The sequence below is a fragment of the Erythranthe guttata genome, chromosome 14, assembly GCF_056151865.1.
Source record: "Erythranthe guttata isolate IM_541 chromosome 14, IM_541, whole genome shotgun sequence".
In the NCBI taxonomy this organism is placed as follows: Eukaryota; Viridiplantae; Streptophyta; class Magnoliopsida; order Lamiales; family Phrymaceae; genus Erythranthe; species Erythranthe guttata.
In genome coordinates this window covers 7,714,486-7,739,780 of record NC_142546.1, presented here as the reverse complement: position 1 = coordinate 7,739,780, position 25,295 = coordinate 7,714,486, and the positions used below count along the sequence as shown (strand labels likewise).

The window sequence follows — 25,295 nt, the reverse complement described above, 5'->3', positions numbered from 1 at the left end:
TGAACAAAGAAACAAATCAATTTTTATTTTATTTATTTATATCCCAATCTTTATATATTACAACAACAATTGACTAAACTTTTCAGACATCATATCCAGGATTAACTTTCTGTTGAACATCTCCATAACTTTCCAACTCTTCGATATCTTTCGAACTCCCCAAAAACAGGGGAAGTCTTTGGTGCAGCTTAACGGGCTGAAGAGACAGTATCCGAACTTTACCATCGGAGCCTTTGCCGCCAGCTTGCTCCGCTAAGAAGCTGAGCGGATTAGCTTCGTATACGAGTCGAAGATGGTCCCTTGGATTCATTGCGGTTCCACCGTACAAAAGTGTTCGATGAAAATCCGCAACGAGTGAACATATATATCTAGCTGAATATTTTTTGGGATTTTCCCCTCTGCCTTGTCTAACGGTATCAATGTATTTCCTTAAGCCTTCCGGCCAGTCGAAATACCGAGCGTCGTTTACTGAATATATTTGCCCTGTCATCATAACAAAGAAACAAACGTAACTATAAAATGAAAAACAATTTAAATTGATCAAAATTGCATCCATTAAAATACTCTCTCTGTTTCATTTTATCGGCCGTTTAAAGTTTCGGCACAAGTATTATGTAAATTTTAGGAAAAATGCACTTGATGGACTAAAATACCGTTTTTATTAATTCTCTCTCTACTAATTTTATCTTCATTAATTAGGAGTAGCGGTGGAAATTAGAACGAAAGTTCCGAATTTCGCCGATTTTGGAAGAATACTTCTAAATCTGAACCCACAAAGTTCTGATTTCTGATCATTCTAACTTACCGTTTTAATGAAATTGGAATACATACAGTAGAACCTCGATAATTTTATAACCTCGATTAAATAATAGTTTCTCTATGTCCTGACTTGGTGAAAACGTGTTAAAGTGTTAACTCGATAATTTAATAATTCGCTAAATTAATAGAATTTCCCTAGTCCCGATTGTATTAATTTATAGAGGTTTAACCATATTAGATTCTGATTCAGATCCGATTTTCATTTTTCTTTTTTTTTTCCAAAATTCCGACTTTTTTTCCGGTATACGAATTTTCGAATTCCGCCGATTCCGATCCCAAGGTTTCCGATTTTGGGACAAGTTTTTTCATTTTTTTGGGAGTTCCAATTTTTCTGTTCTTTTTTTTTGAACGAAAATGGAATTTTTTTTCCACTCCCCAAGAAAATTGAAATTTTTCTAAAAGTGTTATTTTCGATCCGATCGATGCAATTTCCACCCCTACTTAGGTGCATGAGCACAAAATCGTGGAAACAAAAAAGTAATAAATGCATCATGGAACTCTAAATTGACAGACAATATGAAACAAATAACAAATAAATATCTCTAAAAAACAGACAGATAATTTGAAACGGAGGGAGTATATAACATATCATTACCTCGAGGAGGGATTTTAATGTTCGGATGGGTCAGAATGAAGTCTCCCGTCGATCGATCCAACGTAAACGCATGTGCTCCCGATCCAAAACTAGTGCACATAATCGTAGCCGATGAATAAAGAACGTAGCCCGAGGCGATAAGCTTAGTTCCACTCTGGAGTGAATTAAGCGTCGCCTTCTCCTCCAATGGGAGATGATCGAGTTCCACTAGTCGTTTGTAGATACCGAATATCGTTCCAGTCGGAATAGAGGCATCGATATTTCTAGAACCATCTAGAGGGTCTAAAACAACAACGAATGGGCCGTCGTCCGCTAGCCAAACCGGAGCGTCGTCTTCTTCTGACGCCATTACGCAGACTTTTCCCGAGTTCTTTAAAGATGACAATATAATGTCATTCTGCAAAACAATACGTATAGTCTAATGAATCAGTCTCTATCGTTACTAATGTTTTAGGGGATGAAAGTGTAGGAATAAACTGAAAGTGGGGCAAAATAAAAATTAGAGGTAAGAAATGGGGTGAAACGTGCAAAACACGCGACTTTTCCGTCTAAACTAGCCTCAAATCAAACGGCGGACGAAGTTGATTTTTTTGGGTTAAATTACGGCCAACCTTTTAAGGTAATGCCAAATTACGAAAACCCCTATCTGTTTGGGTAGTTTCAATCATCCCTCAACTATTTATTGTCTTACACTTCCATTGTTACAATGTCAAATTTACCTACAAAATAATGTTGGTTTTCGTGTGAAAATACATAATTGAGGGGTTAGTTGTAATTACCCAAACCAGAAGGATTTTTTTTTTGTAATTTAATGTCAATTTACGTGCTAAATGAAGGGTTGTTTTTTAAAGAAAATACATAATTGAGGGGTTGGTCGTAATTACCCAAATAAGATTTTTTTTTTTTTTAATATGGGTTTACTGCTGGGGTTGACCGTAATTGGCCCTCTACTTTTTTTGGCTACTTTGGGGACTAAAATTGTGAAAATAAATAAATTAGGGACTAAATTTAATTTCCATGTACAATATAGGTACCAAAAGTATAATTATCCCAACATAAAGTAATCAAACGTGGGCCCAGAAACGTACGGCGACGATGTCGAGCGGCTTAGGCTTATCCCTCTCAGCACTGCCGGCGGCGGCGGAACTGGAAGTTTTAGCAAGAGCGGAGTTGAACGGCGAAGCAACAAGAGCAGCAATCTTTCTGCAAGCGTACTCCAAGTGACTGTACAGCACCACCAATTCGTCTCCCACGTTTTCGCCGCCTTTTCCCATATACTCCGTCAGCGTCTGAAACCCAGCGTCGCCGCCGCCGCTACCGTCGGCATCAGCGGCGGTGGCGCCGGCACTGATTTTGAGGCCAGGAAAAGCCATTCTTTCGATGGGCAAAGCGCAAAAATTGAATCTTGGCTGGAAATTGTGAAGATTTGGAGGGAAAATGTTGGGTTTTATAGGGTAATTCGAGATGGGATTCGAGATTACAGTTGCTGAATACATATCTGGTTAATTTGACATTTTTTGAAATTGGGTTTTAGGTTTTTTTTTTTTTTTTTTTTTTTTTTTTCTTGAATTGAAATTCTATCCAATGGGGTAGATTTGTATTTGGGTGGCGGTGTAAGTAGATCTTGATTGGATAAAATTTTATTTTCTTGATTGAGACATTGAGTTCAACTTCGGTAAGAGACTAAGAATTAAGAAATGATTTGCTCCTCGGTCGGTGATCTGAATTACAATCTCGTATAATAGTCTGCAAATCATACGAAAGATAGTTTATTGTGTGTTTCAAGCTCCGTCTAGCAACGATTGACAAGAAAATTTAAATTTGGGTCAATTAACACAGAACATGCTCCAATCGTTAGACCTCCCTTATAGGACCACATGATATGAATTTGAATTCGTTTGTGAATGTTTTATAGCTTAAACTCACAATTTATGATTAATATAATTTATAGCTGTAATATTTGCAAGCTATTAAACGAGATGTGAGGTTCTTCACTATAAAAAAATTGATTTGAAAGTATCACATTCGTTATCTTTTAAAACCTTAGTTCGAATATCAGTTAATTTGAGTTAGGTGAGCTAGGATTAGTTCTTTACGGACTAACTAATTATTTAGTCATTGACATTTTCGGTTCATTAGATCAAATCGGATAATCGATCATGTTAAGTTATGTCTAATTTGTGGCTGTTCCGATCGCAATTCCAAATTACAATTCTCAATTTTTCGAATTTTGTTGGAATGGAATTGAAAATAGCTTTCTCACTAAAAGAAAATGATTTTTTTTCTTCGAAAAATGTCAATTCCAATTCATTCGATCGATTTCCACGCTAATTTGAAGCAAAAGATATTAGGCAATATGAAATATAAAGAACTAAATAAACAAGAATCAACACACTTGTTCAAAGTTCAAACATCTCAATCAAAGCACATCCAAATTCAAACCACAACCAACATTTTATTTCAATTGTGACAGAAATAAAAAAATATTCAGCAAATATATATATATATATATATATATATATATATATATATATATATATATATATATATATATATATATATATATATATATATATATTTCTTTTTTGCTTCTTGTCAAATTCACCCTTTAATCTCCTTTCAAGAGCTCTTCTTATTCGAAAATGGATCACAAACGACTTGAGGTTCGAAATCGGGCTTCAAATAACGAGCAAGCAAATCGGCATAAATATCGTATCTAGCTGTCATTCGAAATCCCCACTTATCTTTGATTTGGCGACATAAGTTGAGATCAACTTCCGATATCAATAAACCGTCTCTGTGGCGCGATAGAGATGGGGTGCAAGATGCATCGGGTGCGGATACATGGGTCGACCCGTAAAAATGCCCGAAATCCGCATGTTGTGGTTTTCCGTCTCCCGATGTGAATGGATTCGGGAAGATTTCGGTCCCCACGCGATTGATCGAACAAACGAAGTAACTGTTTGCTATAGCTGCATTACGAGCCTGCAGCAAAAGTAGTGTTATGCAATTAAGTGAAATTTGAGAGCGTGAAATTATGATGAAATAATATTTTCGGAAGAAACAAAGACTACTTTCGATTTTTTTTTTTTTTTTTTGGAAAAATCGGGAATTGGAATTTTAAAACATCTGAATAAAAAAATTTGTTCTGAGTTGCGCATTTTCAGATAGGAACTACCGAGATTTGGAAATGTTGTTACGACTTCTACTATAATAAGACCTCGTTTGGTTGGTAAGATTAGCCATTATTACTTAAATAATCGGCGGAATTCGAAAACTCAGTTCCAATTTTCACCCCCATAATGCACAAGGCAACTAACATACAAGTCGAACAATACACACACACACGCACATTTTAAAAACATACCAAATAATCGAGTAAATCAAACTCAAGGGCAAAAAGGTAATTACCTCAATCGGCCACATCGGTTCGCTCAATTCACCGACAGTCGCCGAAGGATTGAAAACAATTTCAGCACCATTTAACCCGAAAGCCAACCAATTCAAAGGATGGTGTCTCCCGTAACATATATTAACGGCCATTTTTCCAAACACCGTCTCAAATACGGGATGCCCCGTATTACCCTCCATATAGTACGTACTTTCATTAAAGTCCCCAACTCTAGGTATATGATTCTACAAATTCCGTTACATTCTACGTTAGTAGTCGTAATACTAATTGCAATATTGCATTTGGCACCCCTGTAGTTTCTCTAATTGTTAAAAAACTCCCCTATGATTCAATTTTTTTTCGCAGACAATCCCTTTAATACTAACTTTTAGGGGGGTGTCTGCTAACAAAAATATATTATAGGGGATTCTGGCAAATATTTTTAACAGTGGATTTTTTTAACAATTCGATATAATACAGGGGGTACTAAAGGCAATAAAACGCATCCGTAAATACTCGGAAAAAAAAAATCAAACTTAAGCTATCTTTACATAATTACATTACCTTTCTGTGCTTTCCGATTATATTACCGTGATTTCCGATTATTACAGCAGTGTTCCAAAGAATCTCGCCATGTTTCAAATCCCGTTCGAGAATAGGACTTATTATAACCATATTGTATTTCCGTGCAAATTCTTGAAGAAACTGCGTTGATTCTCCATCGATCGGCTCAGCAAATTCGCACCATTTCTTCTCGCGTGTGCAAAATGCAAATGGCATCGTCCACGCCTCCTGCATATAAAACAATTTATTTATTTTATTTTTGAAATAAAATATAAAAATATTCATTCCTATACGATATAGACGAATTAAATACCTGTAAACATAGTATATTGACTCTTGAAGCTCCTGCAGCTTCGATTATCGGTTTTAATTTGTGAAAAATGGCCGTTTTTTGGTCCGAAAACGGGGCTGTTGTCGGAAGAGCAATTGAGTTCTGAATGAGACCGACCCTCACAATACGAGGTTGTCTTAGCGTTCCTTTTCGGCATGAAATGAAAACGCCTGCATGGGAAAACGCATGAGCAAAAACATTCATATTCAGATGCTTTGCTAGCCTAGTTGAAAGGCCTGAAAATAATCGGTGTAGTATAAATAAAAATTTAAGCCTCAATATTTATTATCTGTCGTTTTTAGAGTTTCGATAATGCATTAAATGCATTTCTTCCTGTTTTACCCTTATTAATCCAGCTTTGTTGATCATGAACTAAAGGTTATTTTAGTCCTTTCTACACATCTTTCCTAAAATTCAACAACATATGTGTAAAAACCTTAAACGACACAAATATTATGAATCGGGTGGAGTAGATTTTTGTTATATAACTTTTCATTAGTTACTAGCAACGTAACTCGTAACAATCAAGAAACCGATCGAATCGAATGAAAATTGAAAGGTAATAATAAGCTTGTATGTAATGGTAAGAGAAGATGCTAATCTTTATTTACCTGAAGATCGAAATCGTGTTTTGAAGAAAGAGATTTTGCGGGTTCGGCAATGGTGATGGTATCGAGTGCTCGTCCACAGTTTAGGCCGATAAGTAATCGGCTTACTTCCTGCAACAAAAAATGGTACAAAAATCACAATCCAACTTATACGGTGCACAAAAGAGAGCAGATGATAGTATAAAGTGTAAATTACGGCCAACCCCTGAAATAATGTCAAATTACTAAAAGACCCCTCATATTTGGGTAATTACAATCACCTCCTTAACTATGAATCTTCTTACACGTTCACCCTTATGGTGTCAAATTTAACAGAATATTCTAGATTCCGTGGAATGTTCTACTGGTTTTGAACAAAAATGCAGTTTATGATGTAGCACAATCTGATATTTACAAGCAAAGAGACACATCTTATAATCATCTTGTTTCAAAATGTGGCGTTCGAATGAGGTAAAATGGGTACAAAGTACTGGAGAATAATCCACGTAATCTAGAAGATTCCAGTACATCTGACACCACAAGGATGGCTATGTAAGAAGATTAATAATTGAGGGGTGGTTGTAATTACCCATAATTTGGGGGATTTTTTCGTAATTTAACTTTACCTCAGGGAGGTAGTTGTAATTATCCAAAAAAAATGAAGATAATAAAAAGGTGACCTGGAAAAGCTGTGGGGGCAGTGTGGATTGGAGGAGTTTGTGAAGAGAATCAAACCCACAAATGGAAGCATCTTTGGGGGTATCTTCTTCTTCTGGTTTTCCATTTTCTGGGGCAATTTCGTCTTTTTGCTTCTCCTCCATTTTTCTCTCTTCCTGTGTTCGGTGGAGAAGTGATCGAATGTGAATTTTTAATTTGAGGAAGATGATACGAAAATATTATTTATATAGGATTCCCATTTGGTATTTGTTACCAGATCCACGTCAGCATTCCTTAAAAAAAACCAATCCCATTAATAAAGTTTAATTTTTTTATTAATTAATTGATGCTTTTACGTTTAATATTCAATTATTGCAAGCTTTTTAACGATAATGGAATTATTGTACATGCACATTGCTTTTTTTTTTTTAATTATTCCTTGTACTTTGTATTTTGTATTTTAGCATGAATTATGAATGAACTTTTATTTATTAGTAGTTTTTCTAAATAAATAAATAAAAGTATTGGTATAGTTGCTAGGCTTACATCTCAATAATAGTACTATAGTTGTATTTCATCATTTAACGGACACGTAAACGACGGCATGTTCGAAAAATGGGGATACTGGAACTTAAGGGGAACGCATAATTATAAAAAAATATAGGGGTATATTTATAAATATGTTACATAAACATTTATAAGATTTTATTTATATATACTTCCGTACAATATATTCAAAATAAATATTAGTATCAACTATCAATTTGCAATTCATCATTACATCATGTAAATAAGTAGGTAAGCAATAAAAATATTTGAAAATTTGCTATTAAAGCATGTTTTTAACTTTGCAGACATTGCAAATGACCTATAAGGTGTCCGACAGGCGTCCCCGGCCGTCCTACACGAAACGTATTTGAAATGCAGATACGTTAAGAAGTTAAAGTTTCCGTACCGCATAACATTTAACTATTTAAGTACGTTCACAACAAATTACTATACTGGTGAAATATGACGGGTACCCCCATAAGAAAGCCCGAAGAAATATGCAGAATAAGTGCATTATTATGAAACACAAATACATATACAAAATTAATATTTACGTGCAGTGTACACTTCATCGGGTGTAACATATAGTAAGATTCAAATGATGGATACAACGTGTTACACGAAAAGCCGGGAAAAATCAATCGTAAGAGTTAAATAGCATAATAGCATTTGATTCGGGATTCGGAAACGATAACATCAATCAATCAACATAAATTGAATATAAGTGAATGGTACTTCACTTATAAAAATGGATGGAGAAATTATTGCTAAAAATTAAACCATCTTTGTTTGTTCCTTTCCGATGAAGACCGGTTTTGCGAATACTCGGAGAGGCCTCGTCTCAAAGCGACTAAATTCACACCGTTGTCCACCAATATGCTTGTAACACCCATTTTCGAAACCTATATATAAAAATAAATTAAAAAATCGACAATATTAATACAGTATAAGTATATAACAAACACGAGAGGAGATCTTACTGTTACAATATTACGATCTTCGTCGTCGAAAAAGAGCATTTCATTGTACGGAACACCAGTCGTATTATTTATTTTCTGAAAATGATCCGTCTTGTGTGTCCAGCTCGCAAATATCTCCTGAAAAAAATGTTTCGAAAAATATTAAACACGATTTTTTTTTCTCAATCGATATCTAAGAAGCTTCTGTACAGAAAGATATCATATATATATGGAGAACAAAAAATCGAGGGTGAAGGTTTCTTTGAATGCCTCTCTTGCTGATTTTCGCTGAATCCGATCCGAAAATTTTCAATTTTGGAACAATATTTTCGTTCCACATTCCGATGTTCGATTTTTCTGAATCTTTTTGGATCGGAATTGGAATGTATATGAAATTCCGATTTTCGATCCAATTTTAGTTTCCGAAAATAATTAAAAATTCCGATTCTTTTCCTGGATATTACACTTATAATATCAAAATATTATTATGTATGTTATATTTTAGGTGACTGAAAATTGGAAATTTTTGAATTCCGCCGATTTAGATCAGTAAATTTTCAAATTTGGAACAAGATTTTTCGTTCAAATCTTTGAAATTCTGATTTCCGATTTTTGGGGGGAGCGAAATTGGATTGAGTTTTTCACTTCCGAAAAAGAATCATTTTTTTTCTTCTGAAAGTGCTAATTCTGATTCGATCCTTTCGATTTCTATCCTTAGCTAGAACCAAAGGCGGTTGACGACTATAATTTGATGCTATTATTCACACAAACCACGACAATTTTCAACGGAAGGCAAACGTGCATATACCCAAATTGTCCAAAGAACAAACTTCTTACTAATATCGAGCCATTTGAAATCATTCCCTCAAATCCAAATCGTTCAATTCAAATGCATAAGAAATAGATTAGGCGAATACGGTTAGCTAACCTGAGCGACAAACATCGATTTGATCCCCAATTTCTCGAGGAAAGATTCGGCAACATCGAGAGTCGGCGATCTTGAGGCAATAGCGATGTCGACACCTTTATCCTTGAGAGCACACAATATGCCTTTGGCGTGAGGGAATAATGACGGCGTGTCATACTTAGTGAGGCAGTCACTGGTTGAAGTAGAAATTAAAACAAAGGTTTCACCACTGTGTTATAAGTAATTCCGAAAAAACAATCAAACAAAATCGAAAGAAAAAAAACAAGTATTCGATATGAAATATGATAAACAAAATACTATAATCTTGTCATCGTAAATTTTAAAGTTTTTTACGTCCTTAATCGAATTTGAGATTCGGTTTTCGCCATTTTTTGTCACTACGGAGAGGAAAAAAATTAGGCGTGTAAATCGGACGGATTGGATTGGAATTAGCCCTTTCGGAAAAATTACGACAATTTTCTGAAGTGAAAAACTAGTTCCAATTCCGTTCCAAGAAAAATCGGAAATCGAAATTTCAGAAATTGGAACGAAAAAACTTGTACCAAAATCGGAAAATTTTGGATCAGAATCGGCGGAATTAGGAGTTTTCCTATTTTGCTCACCTTAAATATAAAGTACATATAATAATATTGGTATTTTAATTGTAATATTCGGAAGAAAAAAAATCAGAATTTTTGGAATTATTTTCCGAACTATAATCGGATCGGAAATCGGTATCTCATTTATTCCAATTCCAATCCAAATAATTTCGTTAAAATCGGAAGTCGGAATTTCAGAATTCGGATTGAAAAATATTGTTCCATAATCGGAAAATTTCGGATAGAAATCGGCGGAAATAGTAAATTTCGTTCCAATTTTCCCCCCTAAAAAATATTCACCCAACTAAAACCTAAAAACTGCTAAAGCTAAAAAAACACCAGGATGTTCTACGATACACGTGTATAGATACATACATACAACTTTACACACATACAACAGCGTGTGTGAATCAAATGTGAAAACTATCATCAAAGATAAAATGAAAGAATTTGAAAGAAAGATAAGTTAATTTGAGAGAGAGAGAGAGAGAGAGAGAGAGAGAGAGAGAGAGAGAGGTGTATATACCAGTAGAAGGGCCAGAGAGTGTAGTCGAGATCGAAGACAACGAGGCGAGGTAGCACTTGAAATTCACTCAGCATCTCCATTGCCTCCTTCTTCACCCCATCGTCGTCTTCCATCTCTCTCTCTCTCTCTCTCTCTCTCTCTGCAACTCTCTCTCTCTCTCTCTATCTGCAAATTTGAGGCAGTAATGAGGAATGTGTACACAACAATTCAGAAAATAATTTTTGGGAATGTGTCTCGGATTTGACTTTGACCAATTCAACGACCTAACAACTGAAAAGTAGAAAAGTATTTGAAGAAAATGTCTGGGATTTGAACTTGATCGATTCGTCTCTCAAAAAATAAAAAATAATTAATAATAAAATAATAAAAAGAAATATAAATAAATAAAAGAAAAAATATGAAGGGGCATTCCGAGAATCGAACTCGGGACCTCTCGCACCCAAAGCGAGAATCATACCACTAGACCAAATGCCCACTTACAGGCTGTGTTTGTTTATAGAAACATTTTACACACTTATCGTCACTTGTGTTATTTTACCTGCTCTAATTTGATAAAGAATGTATTTTTTCGCTGATGAATTCAGTGTTCTTAAACCCAAAATACATAAATGGTAGAAACAAAAATAGCAAAACAGTCTAGACAAAAGAAATTCCCCTCCGAATGACTCGATACTTCTCAAGTTGTGCGTGTTGTTGTTTGTATTATCTATAGAGATCTTAGAGCATCTCCGATCATAGAACGATGAAAACTAGAACGTTACATGTATTGTAACTAATGAGTAATAGTTTCACAATTCACTTACTAATTCATTTCGATCGTATCATCTATATATAAATTACGTATATCTATACATTTTTTTCTCGAGCACTAGTACTCAAATTTCGTTTTAATGACATAATTAATTTCTTACTGCTGCTATAGTCAAAATAAGAGATTGAAAATAGTCTCTTGTGGTTTGCGAGCTATTGCAAGAGCATAGTTATAACTTTTTCTTGTTAATTAAAAAGGAAAAAAAGAAAAAAAAAATGAAAAATAGAGAATATAAACAAGAAAACGACACTCTTCGAATGCAGAAAAAAAAAATTCAGTACTTTCATTACACTAACTCAGAAAACTACGATAAATTTCTTGCAAAGGGTGGTTGTGGGATTATGCATTCTACAAAATCTCCGAACAACAAACACCCACCGACGAGATGAAATTCAAAAACAATTACGTTCTTCTTATAATAGCAAAACAAACTACAAAAGTCGAAACCGAAACGGAAGGAAAAAAAAAAGCTTCAAAAAGTTGGTATTCGAAATTCTATGCGAGGGAGAGCTTATTGTTCTGTTCCGGCACTTGCTTCACTCAGATCAACCGACAAATTAAGAACCTAAACCGAATACCAAACAAAAAAATAAAGACGGGTTAAATCGAATTATAAATAATCTTCGTAATTACAAATCACATAAAAAAAAAACTTAAAAGCTTAAAAAACATTCACTTAATTACCTTTCCAGTTATCTTAGTGTACATAGCCAACACATCTGTTACGGTGGACTCAAAGTGCGTCGTTGCGTCATAACTCTGCGTACCATAAGACCGTTACACGAATATATATATATATATATATATATATATATATATATATATATATATATATATATATATATATATATATATATATATATATATATATATATATATATATATATATATATATATATAGTACTACACTTCTTGAAAAATAACAATACTCGATTTTTGAGAAATGGTGGGGGGCATGGCCCCCCTGTGGCTTTGTGCTGACTCTGCCACTGAATTCTGATAAATAATGGATAAAAATAAAACTTACCGTAGATATATAACAATGGTCAACATCAGTATCGTTAGTGGGTACAAATCTATCGTAAGTTTCGTAAAATATCTCGTCGACCGGTCCAAGAAGGTCAACCCCGGGCTTAAGCTCAACCTCGGGATTGTCAGTCTCAGCTTCAGTCAAAACGAATGCTATATATTTCCCTCTCGGCGCCACATTGTGTGCATAAGAGCAGCAGAACAAATACCTATCGATATAAAACCCTCGTTTCAGAATTATGATATGACTTGATACATAACATTCTCAAATGAAGTCTTAGGCCTCGTTTGGTTCCTAAGATAAGATTATACGAAACTAAATAATCTAATGAAAACCCAATTGTATTAGTGCACCATGGGAGGTCCGATCAAGAATCTTCCAAGAAATTATTGGGTTTACCAAAAATCGAACAAAGTCCAATTATTCAATTAACCATGGCTAATCTTCCCAACCAAATGAGGCCTTACAGAAATAACAACATATGTAAACTTACATATCCGATTTACGACCAAGTTGCTTCTGAGGGAGAATAACTTGAGCCGAGTGAGACTCTTTTGTGTCCGGAATCGGGTGGCTCATTATACATATCGCACGAGCAACTTTCCCAACCGGCTGGACCTGCAATAATTATTTATTAATTAATTAAAAAAAATTCCAATAAGAAAAAAAATCGAGAAATCGAACATATAAATTCAGTTAACCTTATCCGGTAAATACGACGGATCGCATACAACTTTCTTGCATTTAGCAGTTTCTCCTTCAGATGTTACTCCGATTGCTTTTCCATTTTCATCAAACTCCACCTTTCCGTAAAATCGTAATTTTAGCATTTATTTAACACTGTCTAAAAAAAATTTACGTAACCTCAAAAATTTTAACCTTGCAATCCGGCTTGTTTAGCATGTAGGTCCCACCATAAACGGCACTCAGTCGTGCAAACGCCTGTTAATTAACGCATCATAGTAATTAAACGATCAAATCAAATATTCGGACACTTTTAAAAAAAATGTTTTATAAATAGAAACAAACAAACCTGAGGCAATTCTCCGAGCCCGTACAATGGATATATGTACGGAGATCCCGATTGAAACCTTGCTAACGATTCCGCATAGAGCTGTTTAAAAAAAAAAAGAAAAATATATATTACTTTATTAACATTAATTTTTGTCTTAAATATATATATATTAAAATAAAAAATCGTTACCTTCATTCGCTTCACAAAATCGATAGCTGGCTGGTCCAAGTAACTATCGTTGGTATGCAGCGCCAAAGCGTGGCCTATAAAATCGACTGTGTCGTCTTCCAATTCATATTTTCTGCATTGAGAAATATGCTATTATTCCTATATATTAATTAATAAATGTGGTAAATTAAATACGAGAAACTAACGCGATGAGTTCTTTTCCGGTGATTGTGTCCAAATTCATGCCGGCGTGAGTTTTGGGATCACTCTCTTCAAAGTCTTGAACAAAGACGAAGAATTTTCGAGCACGGCGCTTTTCGAATAGCCCCATTAGTGGGGATTTCAGCGCTTCAACATCAGTTGCCGGAACCTTGTAGATCTATATAAATATTTATATATATATTTTTTTCAAGAAATGTAAGAAGATTTATAAGACAAAAAATAAAATTAAAAAATAAAATATAAAAATCGTACCTTTCCTTTATTGTAGACGAAACTACCGTCTACGGCCTTGAAGTTGAGGTACTTGGTCACGTTTGCATGAATGAGCACACGTACCAAAGTTCCGTTTGCCATCATGAACTATATAAAAACAGATTGAATAAAATTTCAAGAACACCGATTTTAATGGAAAAACAAAATCGAATTTCACATAATTTGGAAGATATTACTAACAATATATATGTATATATATGTATATATATATATATATGTATATACCTTTGGAATCATATCAACATTGTACTCTCTGCTTGCGCCTAATTGCTCGGGTGGTTGATCATCTCCCCTTAAGCGCTTCCATAGCTAGAGAAACGAAGACGAAGTTATTATAAAAAAAATGAAAAATTCAGAAACTTGATTAATGCATAGTTTGTTATTTCTTTGCATTACCTGAGTCAAATTGAGAGAGCTGGATTCTCCTCCATAGTAGTCATTTTTGTCCATGTGTAGTACCTGTTTTTCTCGAGAAAAAAACGGATTAAAAATTGAGAATTTTGAATCTTTATTATTCTCGATGAATTCTAAGGAAATATTTAATCGAACACGAATGCTCTGACACGAGGCGAATGATTTAATATTTATATATCCAAATTTCAATACATAAAGCCATTTTCTTTTAGAGAAAACCTATAAGAGATCATAATATCTTTTAATCAAATGAGTGACAAACATTTCTTCCCTCAAAAAGAAAAAGAAAAGGTGCAAGTGTGAAAAACTAAATCCAGAAGAAATCGGGTAAACAAAACATGAACCGATCCTCAGATCCAGTGGCAGAGCTAGCATAGGACCAGAGGGTTCACGCCCCCTCCAACAATTCTCGAATGCAAAAAATTCGTGTATAATTAGTATAATCGACCTCCCTCGTAAAAGTTTTAATGCATTTCTCGCCGCAAACTTAAAATACTTAAAATCCTGACTCTGATAGTATTCATATCCTAATTTACAAAGTAAATAATATAAATCACCCAAAAGATAAAAGTATAAGTGTGAAAAATATAAGTGTGAAAAATTAAATCCATAACAAATTGCATAACCAAAGCATGAATTGATTATATATATATATATATATATATATATATATATATATAGGCTCATAGAATCAGCACTCCAAGAACTGTCCAGAAGGTGGCCATGGCCCCCACAACAATTCTTGAATCCTTATTTTGATGTACACATTAATAAATAAATAAAAAACCGTGTAGAATTTTAGTATTGTCGCCCCCCACATAAAAAAATTAATGCATTTTTGGCCGGTGGACTTAAAATTCTGACTCCACTAGCTAGTATTCAGATCATAATTTACTAAAAACCACATAAATAATATAAATCAATCAAAAAAAACAAAAAAGGAAAAGAAAAAAAAAAAAAGAAATTACTTTAAGACCATCAACAGAGAGGAGACCACTGAGAATGCATTCTTTGAGACCAGTGCCGAGAACAATCACATCGTACTCTTCATCCATGGCGGCGCCGCTGCTTGTCTCAACTTTTTTTTTTTTTTTAACTTATTTCTTTCACACTTGATTAAAAAAAATTAATTGGGGAAAAGAAATGTGATCTGGAAAAATAGAGAAGGAAGTGTAATTAGGGTAACAGAAGAGATTATTAAAAGGGAAGAAAACGAATAGCGCGGGAGATTTCTTAGCAAAGGAGGGAACGGGTCTTGAGCTGATGGATGGATGGATGGTTATTATTTTTTTATTATTTTTTAACCGTTAATTATAATTAGACATTAGCAGTTTTGGTTTACTGCCGTTAATCTCGTTAACGTGTACTACTAACATTCACCCGTCGGTTATTATGCTTTTTTTTTCTCTTTAATTTTGATGAAGGAATTTACAAAATAAAAATATATGCATAAAAAAACAGAATAAGACCATTTTGATGAATACACTATGTCGTTTTACAATAAATTTACATAAATAATTACCCCACTAACCACACATATGCATGGGTGTGTATGTTATCACGTGTAAGTTAATGGAGTAAAACTACATGATGTATTTCACCAGGTGTAGGTTGTACGAAATCATAAATAAACGTGAAGATAATTAATAGATTGAAATAGCAAATTAAATTAGTATAAGTATCAGTATATAATATGTAAGTATTAATATGAGTATGAATATTAGTATTAGTATTACTATTAATATTAATATTAATATCAGTAGTGGTATTAGGTCTCGTTTGCTTACATACATCGGATTAGACCGGGATTGAACGAAATACCTGTTGGTTAACTGATTAATACGTTAATAATATGTTGGGTTTTTAGATTACATGTTGCATTAAATTTGTTAGGTTATGTTATTATATGTGAATTGTCTATGAAGTAATTTATTTAACAAAATTAAGTTATTGTTTTAAACTTTTAAGCATAAAACTGTAATTTTCTGATTTAGTCAACTCCTACAAATTAATCGAATGGTGGAGAGATGTTACTAATTTCATGATATAGTAGCACTTAATTGCAGACTTTAGTAGCGGACTTGAGTAATGTTGAATCATAACAACCAAACATCTACAATCTAATGGGAGAATTACACTTTTGGTCCCTTGTGTTTGACCCAATCCCACTTTTGGTCCCCGTTGTTCCGAAGTTAACAAAGTTCACCTCTAAGATTCAATTTTAAAAACTTCCGGTCTCTGCCGTTACATAACATTAGCAATTAACGAAAAATACTATTTTGGGGCCAAAATTGAAATTTAAAATGAAATTTGTTTTCTCTCTTCATGAGAGGCGTCTTTTCTCTCATGATGAGAGGCAGATCTATTTTTCTGGTTCGTCATTCCCTTTTTCTTTTGTGTTGATTCTCACCTTCTCGGAAATTCATTCAGATTTGATTGTACGAATTATTTCAAGGGTGCTGCTTCGGAATATATTTCATACAGATCTGATATTGCTAGTTAGGTTTTGTTACTTGGGTTTATTTTGTTGTGACGGCTAGGGCATCGCAACACACCATGAATTGCCTCGTCTGGAACTGTCGAGGGTTGGGGGGGCCTCGAACGCTGCGTACACTCGGCGATCTGATCCGCGCCAATAACGCTCAAATTATCTTTTTGTCAGAGACAAAGTTATCTACTCGAAATTTTGAGTTGGTAACGAAAAAACTTGGTCTTCAAGGAATAGCAGTGGGAGCGAGAGGTGCATCGGGGGGTCTTGGTCTTCTTTGGACGAGGGATATCACAGTGGTTCTTCAAAGCTTTTCACAAAATCATATTGACGTTCACGTCTATGATGATGCGGCGAATAATGAGTGGAGATTTACGGGTTTCTATGGTGACCCAAACGAGATGGAGAGACATAAGTCGTGGAGTTTGTTACGAAAGCTAGCAACTCTATCAAACAAGCCTTGGTTGTGTGCCGGTGATTTCAATGCTATTCTTGCAAGTTTAGAAAAAAATGGAGGCAGACCGGCTTCTTTTCGTGAAATCCATGAGTTTAGTACGTGTCTCTACGAATCGGAGTTGATGGATTTGGGATTTTCAGGCTTTCCATTTACCTGGACCAACAATAGAAAATCCCCGGATACAATAAGAGAGCGTATTGATCGGGCTTGCGCTAACGATGAATGGAAGAACAAGTTTCCTAATTATAGAGTGATACATCTTGATGCTCTCAATTCAGATCACTTGCCGATTCGAATTGATCTAAATCACAGTAGCCGAGGAGTTAGTAGTTGGAGACGCCGCGGTTTTAAGTTTGAAGCTATGTGGTTGAAGACACCGGATTGCGCAAAAGTCGTCGAAGAAAACTGGATGTCAAACACACCTCTAAATGAACAATATGGTCATTGGAATAAGCTGGAGCAGTGTAAACAGGGATTGATGTGCTGGAGTAAACAATATTTTGGAGGTGTGGTTAAACGAATTGATAGATTAAAGGAGAAAATATATATGCTTAAGAAAGAGATTCTTACGGAAGATACAAGTCAGCAAATTAAAGGGCTCTCATCTGAGCTCGATGCCTTGCTAGATAAGGAAGAAATGATGTGGAGACAAAGAGCCAAAGCACACTGGATAAAAGAGGGAGATAAAAATACGAAATTCTTCCATGCTAAGGCATCTTCACGAAAAAGAAAAAATACAATCTTGGGGCTTAGAGACTCGACCGGGGAATGGTGCGAAGATGATGTTGGTTTGGAGAGTATTGTGACTGAGTATTTTCGGAACATATTTACGTCCAGTAATCCGTCAGAGAAGGTTCTGGATGAGGTTATACAATCTATAGAACCAAGGATAACTACAGTCATGAATGATGAGTTAAATCGGGATTTCACGGCTATGGAAGTAAAGGTGGCACTAGATGGCATGCACCCACTTAAGTCTCCAGGACCAGATGGATTTCCAGCTTTATTTTTTCAACGGTTCTGGAATACAGTAGGGCGAGATGTGACACAATGGGTTTTACGTCTCCTTAACCATAATGAGTTTCCACCCAGCTGCAACTCCACACATATTGTCCTCATACCAAAGTGTACAAATCCCGAAAGAATGGCCCAGTTTCGTCCAATTAGTCTGAGTAATGTGGTATATAAAATAGCCTCTAAAGCTATAACTAATCGTTTAAAGCCATTTATGAACGTGATTATCTCTGATTCACAATCGGCTTTCGTCCCATCTAGGCTAATCTCAGACAATATCCTCGTAGCTTATGAAGTCGCACATTATATGAAACGAAGCCCAGCAGATCATATGGCCATAAAGCTAGACATGAGTAAAGCCTACGATCGAGTAGAGTGGCTTTTCCTCAAAAAGGTCATGTTGCGATTAGGCTTTGATACTCGGTTGGTAGAGCTGATCATGAAGTGTGTGACTACAGTGACATATTCATTTATCTTAAACGGCAAGGTTTTTGGTTCCCTTTCACCGAAACGAGGCATTCGACAAGGGGATCCCATGTCCCCGTATTTGTTTCTCTTCTACACTGAGGCTTTGAGTGCACTATTTCGTCGAGAGGAAAATAATGGTAATTTGCGGGGTCTCGCGGTTTGTAGAGGTGCTCCGAAAGTCTCTCATCTTCTTTTCGCGGATGACACGATGATATTCTGTAGAGCAAATGAACCTTCAGCTATGTGTGTAAAAAATATCCTCCAAATCTATAGAGATGCGTCCGGCCAGGTAGTTAATTTTGATAAATCAAGTATTGTATTTAGCAAGAGCACAAGCAACCATATTATTGACAGAGTTCGTGCGCTATTACCCATGGAAGTGGTGAATAAACACGAGAAGTACCTTGGTTTGCCTGCAGTTGTCGGTAAATCCAAGAGAGAGGTGTTTGCAAATATTCGTGATAAAATTCGCTCACGTCTCCAAGGATGGAAAGAAAAGTGGTTGTCTAAAGGGGGTAAAGAGATTCTTATCAAAGCAGTCGTCCAGGCGATCCCAACCTATGCTATGAGCTGTTTTAAACTCCCAGGTTATCTCACAATGGAACTCGAAAATTATATGGCTAAGTTTTGGTGGGAAAATAAGCACGGGAAAGGGATTCATTGGACAAAGTGGCAGGAGTTGTGCGATAGCAAGCAATCAGGTGGGATTGGGTTTAGAGTGCTGGACGAATTTAATACAGCCCTTCTCGCCAAACAAATATGGCGATTATTAGAGAATCCCGAAAGCTTGTTAGGCCAACTCCTAAAGGCAAGGTATTACCCGAATACAAGTGTACTAGATGCCTCTTTGGGTTCGAATCCTTCGTATACATGGAGAAGCTTATGCAGTTCTATTTACCTAGTCAAAGCCGGCCTTCGTTGGAGAATCGGCAACGGGCGTTCGGTTAATATTTGGAAGGATAAATGGTTGCCGAGAGAAAGTACATTTCAGATTTTCACACCCATTGGTGATAGGGAGCCGGAAATGAAAGTAAATGAACTAATTGACGAGGATACAGGGCTGTGGAAGTCCGACTTAATCCAAGAAATCTTTTTTGAAGACGATTGCAAAGCAATTCTTGCTATTCCTTTGGGTAAGCTAGTGCACTCAGACCGCTATATTTGGCATTATAATCGAAATGGACTATTCTCAGTTCGTAGTGCTTATCATTTGGCTGTTAGAATCCGAAAAAATGGTGGTGGCCAACCTGGTAATAGTTCGAATTCTCACAATGCTCAAGACTGGAAATGGATATGGGCTTTAACTCTACCAAGCAAGATTAAGATTTTTTTATGGAGAGCATGTAAAAATTTGCTGCCTACTTGCACAAATTTGATGAAACGCAAGGTCTTGGAAGTTAATCGTTGTGCTTTTTGTGATGAAATGGGAGAAGATGTTATGCATATCTTTGCTTATTGTACTTTTGCTCGTCAAGTATGGGCATTGAGTGGGATACCGCTGTCGACATATCACACATCGGAAATTGAGTTGGGTGCATGGCTGCGTACAGTAAAAAAGAAGCTAGATTCCAAGGCTTTTGAACAATGCATACTACTGTGCTGGGCAATTTGGTATACCCGTAACAAACGAGTGTTTGAAGGTACAATTCCCGATGCTATGAATATAGTAGAGTTTTCCAAGAAATATTGGAATGAACTACATACAGCTACATCGCAAGTACTCGACTCATGCCTTTTGCGCAATCGACCCTTAGTGAGATGGATTCCCCCCGAGCCAAATGTGGTGAAAATTAACTTTGATGCTTCGGTGAATAACAAGGATGGAATATGCTGTTTTGGAGCTATAGGAAGATCGAATTTGGGTGTATGCGTAGGATGGGTGTCGCGGATTTTGAAATCCACTTTGGATCCTGCATCGGCAGAGGCAAAAGCGGCTTTATTGGCTGTCGAAATGGCTTGTCAAAATAATTGGGCGGCGATCATTTTAGAAGGTGACTCACAAGAGATTATTGCAGCCATCCAGGGAAGATCAAGCTCACGAGCCGAATATGGAAATATCATTGAGGATATTAAACAAATGAGTGAGACTTTTGCCGCTTTTACAGTCCAACATATATTTCGAGAAGGTAATCGGGTAGCTCACGAAGTAGCGTCACTATCTAAGAAAGGTCCATGTAATTTAGATGCTCTTCCCGTCAAGATTCAGTCAATCCTCTGCTCGGAAATGAGCTAATGAAATATTTTTTTATCCTCAAAAAAAAAAAAAAAATGAAATTTTAAATATACTAGAAAATCTAAAACCATGACAGTCAAATATATTGTGGATCTCATGTAGATCACAACATTAAATATGACGACCTATTTACAGTAAAAGAATATTTATGACGTCATTAAAATATTTAATTTAACTGCAGTCAAATATACACACGAGTACACTGTACATACCACAGTTCTGCTCAGACCCACTGTGAAATTCCTTTTCTACCCTTCTCTCCCCACTCACACTGCCAACATTCCATGCCCTTTTTCGTCCAACTACACTAATCTCACTCCCCGATCCCCTTCTTCTTCTTCCTCCTCTTTTTTTCCCCAATTCGATTTTACCCTTTTTTGGGAGAGCAGAAATTTTCAATTTTTTCGAGATTAATTCGCAGGAAATGGAGCACCCATTTTTTCCGACGACAACCACCCGGGCGGAGGCACTGCGGTGGCTGACGATCGCCGAGAAGCTGCTCTCCGCGCGTGACCTGATGGGGAGCAAGTCCTTCGCGAGCCGCGCGCGTGACTCCGATCCGACGCTCACCCCGGCGGATCAAATCCTCGCCGTCGCCGACACGCTCCTCGCCGGAGACCGGCGGATCGGGAACAACCAGCAGGACTGGTACGCCGTCCTCCGAGTCACGCAGCAGCAGGGCGGCGACTCCGAGCTCATCGCCTCACAGTACCGAAACCTAGCCCTAATTCTCAACCCTCAGAAGAACAAATTCCCCTTCGCCGAACAAGCCTTCCGCCTCGTCGTCGACGCCTGGTCCGTACTCTCAAACCCTTCGAGGAAATCAATGTATGATAAAGAGCTGGCTTTCTTTCTCCAGCAGCAGCAGCGACAACCCGACCCGTTTAGCAACCCTATCCCATCAATGCACCAAAACTTCATGTTCTTTGGGGGGAACAGCTCAACTGGTGTCACTCATTCTTCCCAACCACAAGGCGGCGCCCATTTTCCTCAGGTGCAGGTACATGCAAGTACTCAGGTTGACCCGGTGGGCGGTGGGTCGGCCCGAGAACAGCAGAATTTCATGAGTTTTACTTCGGGTTCGAATCTTGTTTTCGGGGGTGCATCTGGACCGTCGAAGGCAAACCATGAACCGGTGAATAAGCAGGTACACGAAAGCTTTTCGACTTTTGCTGGTAATGTAGCTGCTCCTGCTCATGGGTCGACCCAAGAGCAAGTGAACAAAAACCACAAACAACCTCAGCAGAATTACTCGAATGTTGGTGGTAATAGAACTCCGCATCATGCGAGTGTGGGTGATGGTGTCGGAAGGGGAATCGAGGATGAGGAGGACGCGGAGAAAATAGATGAGGACGAGGAGAGAGTGAATGCACCTGCGAAGAACGACGGGTCAACTTTTTGGACGGCGTGCCCTTATTGCTATTACATGTACGAGTACCCTATGGTGTATGCTGATTGCACTCTGCGGTGCCAGAACTGTAAGAAGGCGTTTCAGGGGGTGGTGATACCCTCACCGCCGCCAGTCGTTGATGGTAAAGATGGGTACTTTTGCTGCTGGGGTTTTATGCCTATGGGTTTTTCGGTGGAGAATTGGGAGAAAAATAAGGGTGCTGCTTCTTCGTGGACTCCGTTTTCGCCCATGTTCACTTGCCCACAGGCATCGAATGGGAATGCTAACGCTACTAAAAAGGCTGCGCGTAGAAACTCGGCTCCAAGGGTGTATGTTGACGATGATGATGATGAGGTTTTTATGGAGGCCTCGGATTCGAGTGGATCGGACGATGATTGGCGCGATGCTATGGAGAAAAAGAATAAGAAATCAAAGAGTGTGAAAGGAAAGGGAGCTAGTGGGACTCCCAATAAAAGTGCAAAGAAAGCACAAGTAGATAATAAAGGCAAGAATGTGAATGTGAATGTGCAGCAAGATGGGGTTGTGCCTCCACCTGAGGTGGTGGAGGCACCTATTAAGGCGACAGCCCCCGTTGAACCGAGCAAAAAAGGGGCGGCAGCTATTAGTGGTAGAAAACAACCTGGCAGAGTTGCAAAGAGTTTCGGGAAATTGGATTTGAATGTTGAGTTCAGCAACGAAACTGAGGAGTCTGCTCCGAGGACGAACCAAGGGAGTGGACCGAGCCGTGGGAAAGATGATAACATTGAAGGGGAGGATGGTAATATCGAAGGGATTGGATTTTTCGAGGGTCTTGATGAGTTCTTGAGCAGCCTTCCGATTCTTAACGTCGTAGATGATAAGGTCGTGAAGGAGACGTAATAAAAAAGTAAGTGCTTTTTTGTTGTTGTTGCTGTTGTTGTTGTAACTGTAGTTTGAGTGTGGAGGGTTGGTAGGATGTTATCGTTTTGGATCAAATTTGGAATCTTAAGTTATGGCTTAATTATCGTATATATTGCTATTTATCTCGTATTTTGATTTCTTCGCTTCGTGTGCGGCGAACAATGCAGGAAAGCTGCAGTCTTTGCATTGATAGTGGCTTTGCACGTTTATATGTATGAAATGCCATCTTAGTATTAGAGTTAATAATGCCTAGTACAGTTCTTGAGTGATGGAATTTTGGGTAGTATGTTATATATATATATATATATATATATATATATATATATATGTATATGCATATGTATTGCATATATATATTAGGGTAAGTTACACCTGCAGGATGCTAAAATAACTTTAAAGTTTATGTGGTATCGGTAATTACAATCACTCCTGAAACATTATTAGAAATTCTAAGCATTGGATACGTTATTCGGATCCAATACGTTATTCGGATAGAGTTCAAACAGTCTATTAGTTTCAGAAAGTGCTGGAGATAACATAGAGCTAGTGGGTGATTTAAGGAATGTTGGGGGAGCCATATCACCCTCTAGCTCTCGCTCTATGTTGTCTTCACCACTTCCGTTAGAACTCTAACATATCCAATACATTATCCCATTAGAGGTTCTAACAATGTTTCAGGGGTGATTGTAATTACCGATACCATAAGGACTTTAAAATTATTTTAGCATACCTTAGGGGTGTAGGTGTAATTTACCCTATATTTTATTTGAAATAATTTCAATAAAAGTCTAGCCTAATTTTGCATATTCGGTCATGAATAGCAAGTTTAGGCGATACATATGCAACCTTGTCATAATTCAATTGTTTGTGTTCAATACAATTTCTCAATAGCTTAAATCGAAATGGTAAATGTCGTTTCAATTTTATGAATACTGTTTTGACTTCAAACGTGATTTTAACATTTGTCTAGTCTGATTTTGGCAAAATTCAAAACATATCATTTGAGTTTAACTTTTTCTAATCCAACTTGAATCAGCCGAATTGGATTTCGGGGGACAAGGTTATGCGTAAATGAGTTACATTTTGAATTATAGATAGTCAAAAACATCAAAGTTGTGGGCAATGTTAATTGAATCATGCATAACTTTCTTGCCTGACATCCAATCTTGTCGATTCAAGTTGGATTACAAAAATAACTGAAAGAACTACGAACTACGTATTTTGAGTTTTGGCCAGTCTCAATTCGAAAATGGTCAAAATCACATTTGAAGTCTCGAGTTTTGCCTTAGTTTTCCGCAAACTTATTTTTCAATTAATCTAACCAATTAGAGGAGCAACTTATAATATAGAAACATGTGCAATTTACTCAATAGAGCCATAATAATTGGATGCCAATAATGACCACAACCATTATTTGAATTGAACCAATCCATAGTGTATACATACTCCCCAACTTTAATTGTGTATAATTGAATGAAAATATTGGTGATGGGTTTAAGTGATGGGGTTAACCGTTATTTCTATGCTGCACCCAGTGAAGACTACATCGAGTGATTTTTTTGCCGTTGATCTACACACCAATGTGGGTGTGGGTGTTTGTGTGTATATGAATGATAAATATCTTTCGGTGTAGCATATAATAGACCGGGGTAATGAAATGAGTGTTCCGTCAATTTTATATTCTGAACTTCAAAAGAATATTAATTTTCTCGAAAAGGACGGAGGGGCCGCGGCCCCCCGACTACGCAGTTCCTCCTCTGCTCAGCCATTTCAGATTCTTGACCACTACTAACTACATTACTTAGGTTGTTTATTATGTCTCAACAACAAGATCAACGGCCTCTAAACACAATTATTATTATTTCATTTCATTTCACCACTATAAAAGAGTAAACAATCCAACTACAAACTAATCCAGGCTTTTTAAT

General features: G+C 36.7%; 5 protein-coding genes and 1 non-coding gene across 6 annotated transcripts; 1 reads left to right on the top strand and 5 right to left on the bottom strand.

Moving 5' to 3' along the window:
- Window positions 1–3,154, bottom strand: LOC105956106 (Inositol monophosphatase family protein). Its single transcript, XM_012979935.2, has 3 exons — window positions 2,503–3,154; window positions 1,415–1,811; window positions 1–483 (listed from the first exon to the last, which is right to left on the bottom strand). Exons 1-3 carry the CDS (start codon window positions 2,908–2,910, stop codon window positions 83–85), a joined length of 1,206 nt encoding a protein of 401 aa, XP_012835389.1. The 5' UTR covers window positions 2,911–3,154; the 3' UTR covers window positions 1–82.
- An 837-nt stretch (window positions 3,155–3,991) lies between these two features.
- LOC105956055 (beta-ureidopropionase) lies at window positions 3,992–7,173 on the bottom strand. The gene is given in 7 exon segments (XM_088814057.1): window positions 3,992–4,399; window positions 4,826–5,050; window positions 5,370–5,597; window positions 5,683–5,843; window positions 5,846–5,870; window positions 6,312–6,419; window positions 6,968–7,173. Coding segments are annotated over 7 exon segments (1,254 nt in total). The 5' UTR covers window positions 7,109–7,173; the 3' UTR covers window positions 3,992–4,033.
- Window positions 7,174–7,983: 810 nt separating this feature from the next.
- Window positions 7,984–10,763, bottom strand: LOC105956070 (uncharacterized). Its single transcript, XM_012979890.2, has 4 exons — window positions 10,485–10,763; window positions 9,381–9,552; window positions 8,474–8,590; window positions 7,984–8,395 (listed from the first exon to the last, which is right to left on the bottom strand). Exons 1-4 carry the CDS (start codon window positions 10,595–10,597, stop codon window positions 8,261–8,263), a joined length of 537 nt encoding a protein of 178 aa, XP_012835344.2. The 5' UTR covers window positions 10,598–10,763; the 3' UTR covers window positions 7,984–8,260.
- Window positions 10,764–10,886: 123 nt separating this feature from the next.
- TRNAP-UGG (transfer RNA proline (anticodon UGG)) lies at window positions 10,887–10,958 on the bottom strand. The gene has a single exon. It is a non-coding gene; the product is annotated as a tRNA-Pro (tRNA).
- A 569-nt stretch (window positions 10,959–11,527) lies between these two features.
- On the bottom strand, window positions 11,528–15,640 carry LOC105956107 (guanosine nucleotide diphosphate dissociation inhibitor At5g09550). Its single transcript, XM_012979936.2, has 13 exons — window positions 15,386–15,640; window positions 14,400–14,462; window positions 14,229–14,312; window positions 13,983–14,090; window positions 13,715–13,887; window positions 13,530–13,641; window positions 13,359–13,439; window positions 13,205–13,267; window positions 13,027–13,128; window positions 12,819–12,943; window positions 12,323–12,533; window positions 11,980–12,054; window positions 11,528–11,860 (listed from the first exon to the last, which is right to left on the bottom strand). The coding sequence occupies exons 1-13, from the start codon at window positions 15,470–15,472 to the stop codon at window positions 11,807–11,809; spliced, it is 1,338 nt and encodes a 445-aa protein (XP_012835390.1). The 5' UTR covers window positions 15,473–15,640; the 3' UTR covers window positions 11,528–11,806.
- Window positions 15,641–21,347: 5,707 nt separating this feature from the next.
- On the top strand, window positions 21,348–23,499 carry EIP9 (Chaperone DnaJ-domain superfamily protein). The gene has a single exon (XM_012979938.2). It carries the CDS (start codon window positions 21,502–21,504, stop codon window positions 23,344–23,346), a length of 1,845 nt encoding a protein of 614 aa, XP_012835392.2. The 5' UTR covers window positions 21,348–21,501; the 3' UTR covers window positions 23,347–23,499.
- The last annotated feature ends 1,796 nt before the right edge of the window (window positions 23,500–25,295 follow it).

What these genes read in the sequence shown, in the direction of transcription:
- LOC105956106 (XM_012979935.2), bottom strand. Translation starts at nt 2,910, where the DNA reads ATGTATTCAGCAACTGTAATCTCGAATCCCATCTCGAATTACCCTATA. An exon ending in AGCCGCTCGACATCGTCGCC is followed by an intron (nt 1,812 to 2,502) that starts GTACGTTTCTGG and finishes ATTGTTTTGCAG; the next exon opens with AATGACATTATATTGTCATC. An exon ending in CATTAAAATCCCTCCTCGAG is followed by an intron (nt 484 to 1,414) that starts GTAATGATATGT and finishes TTATGATGACAG; the next exon opens with GGCAAATATATTCAGTAAAC.
- LOC105956107 (XM_012979936.2), bottom strand. Translation starts at nt 15,472, where the DNA reads ATGGATGAAGAGTACGATGTGATTGTTCTCGGCACTGGTCTCAAAGAA. An exon ending in ATGTTGATATGATTCCAAAG is followed by an intron (nt 14,091 to 14,228) that starts GTATATACATAT and finishes GTTTTTATATAG; the next exon opens with TTCATGATGGCAAACGGAAC. An exon ending in TCGTCTACAATAAAGGAAAG is followed by an intron (nt 13,888 to 13,982) that starts GTACGATTTTTA and finishes ATATTTATATAG; the next exon opens with ATCTACAAGGTTCCGGCAAC.
- LOC105956070 (XM_012979890.2), bottom strand. Translation starts at nt 10,597, where the DNA reads ATGGAAGACGACGATGGGGTGAAGAAGGAGGCAATGGAGATGCTGAGT. An exon ending in ACTCTCTGGCCCTTCTACTG is followed by an intron (nt 9,553 to 10,484) that starts GTATATACACCT and finishes TACTTCAACCAG; the next exon opens with TGACTGCCTCACTAAGTATG. An exon ending in AAGATCGTAATATTGTAACA is followed by an intron (nt 8,396 to 8,473) that starts GTAAGATCTCCT and finishes TTTTATATATAG; the next exon opens with GTTTCGAAAATGGGTGTTAC.
- EIP9 (XM_012979938.2), top strand. Translation starts at nt 21,502, where the DNA reads ATGGAGCACCCATTTTTTCCGACGACAACCACCCGGGCGGAGGCACTG.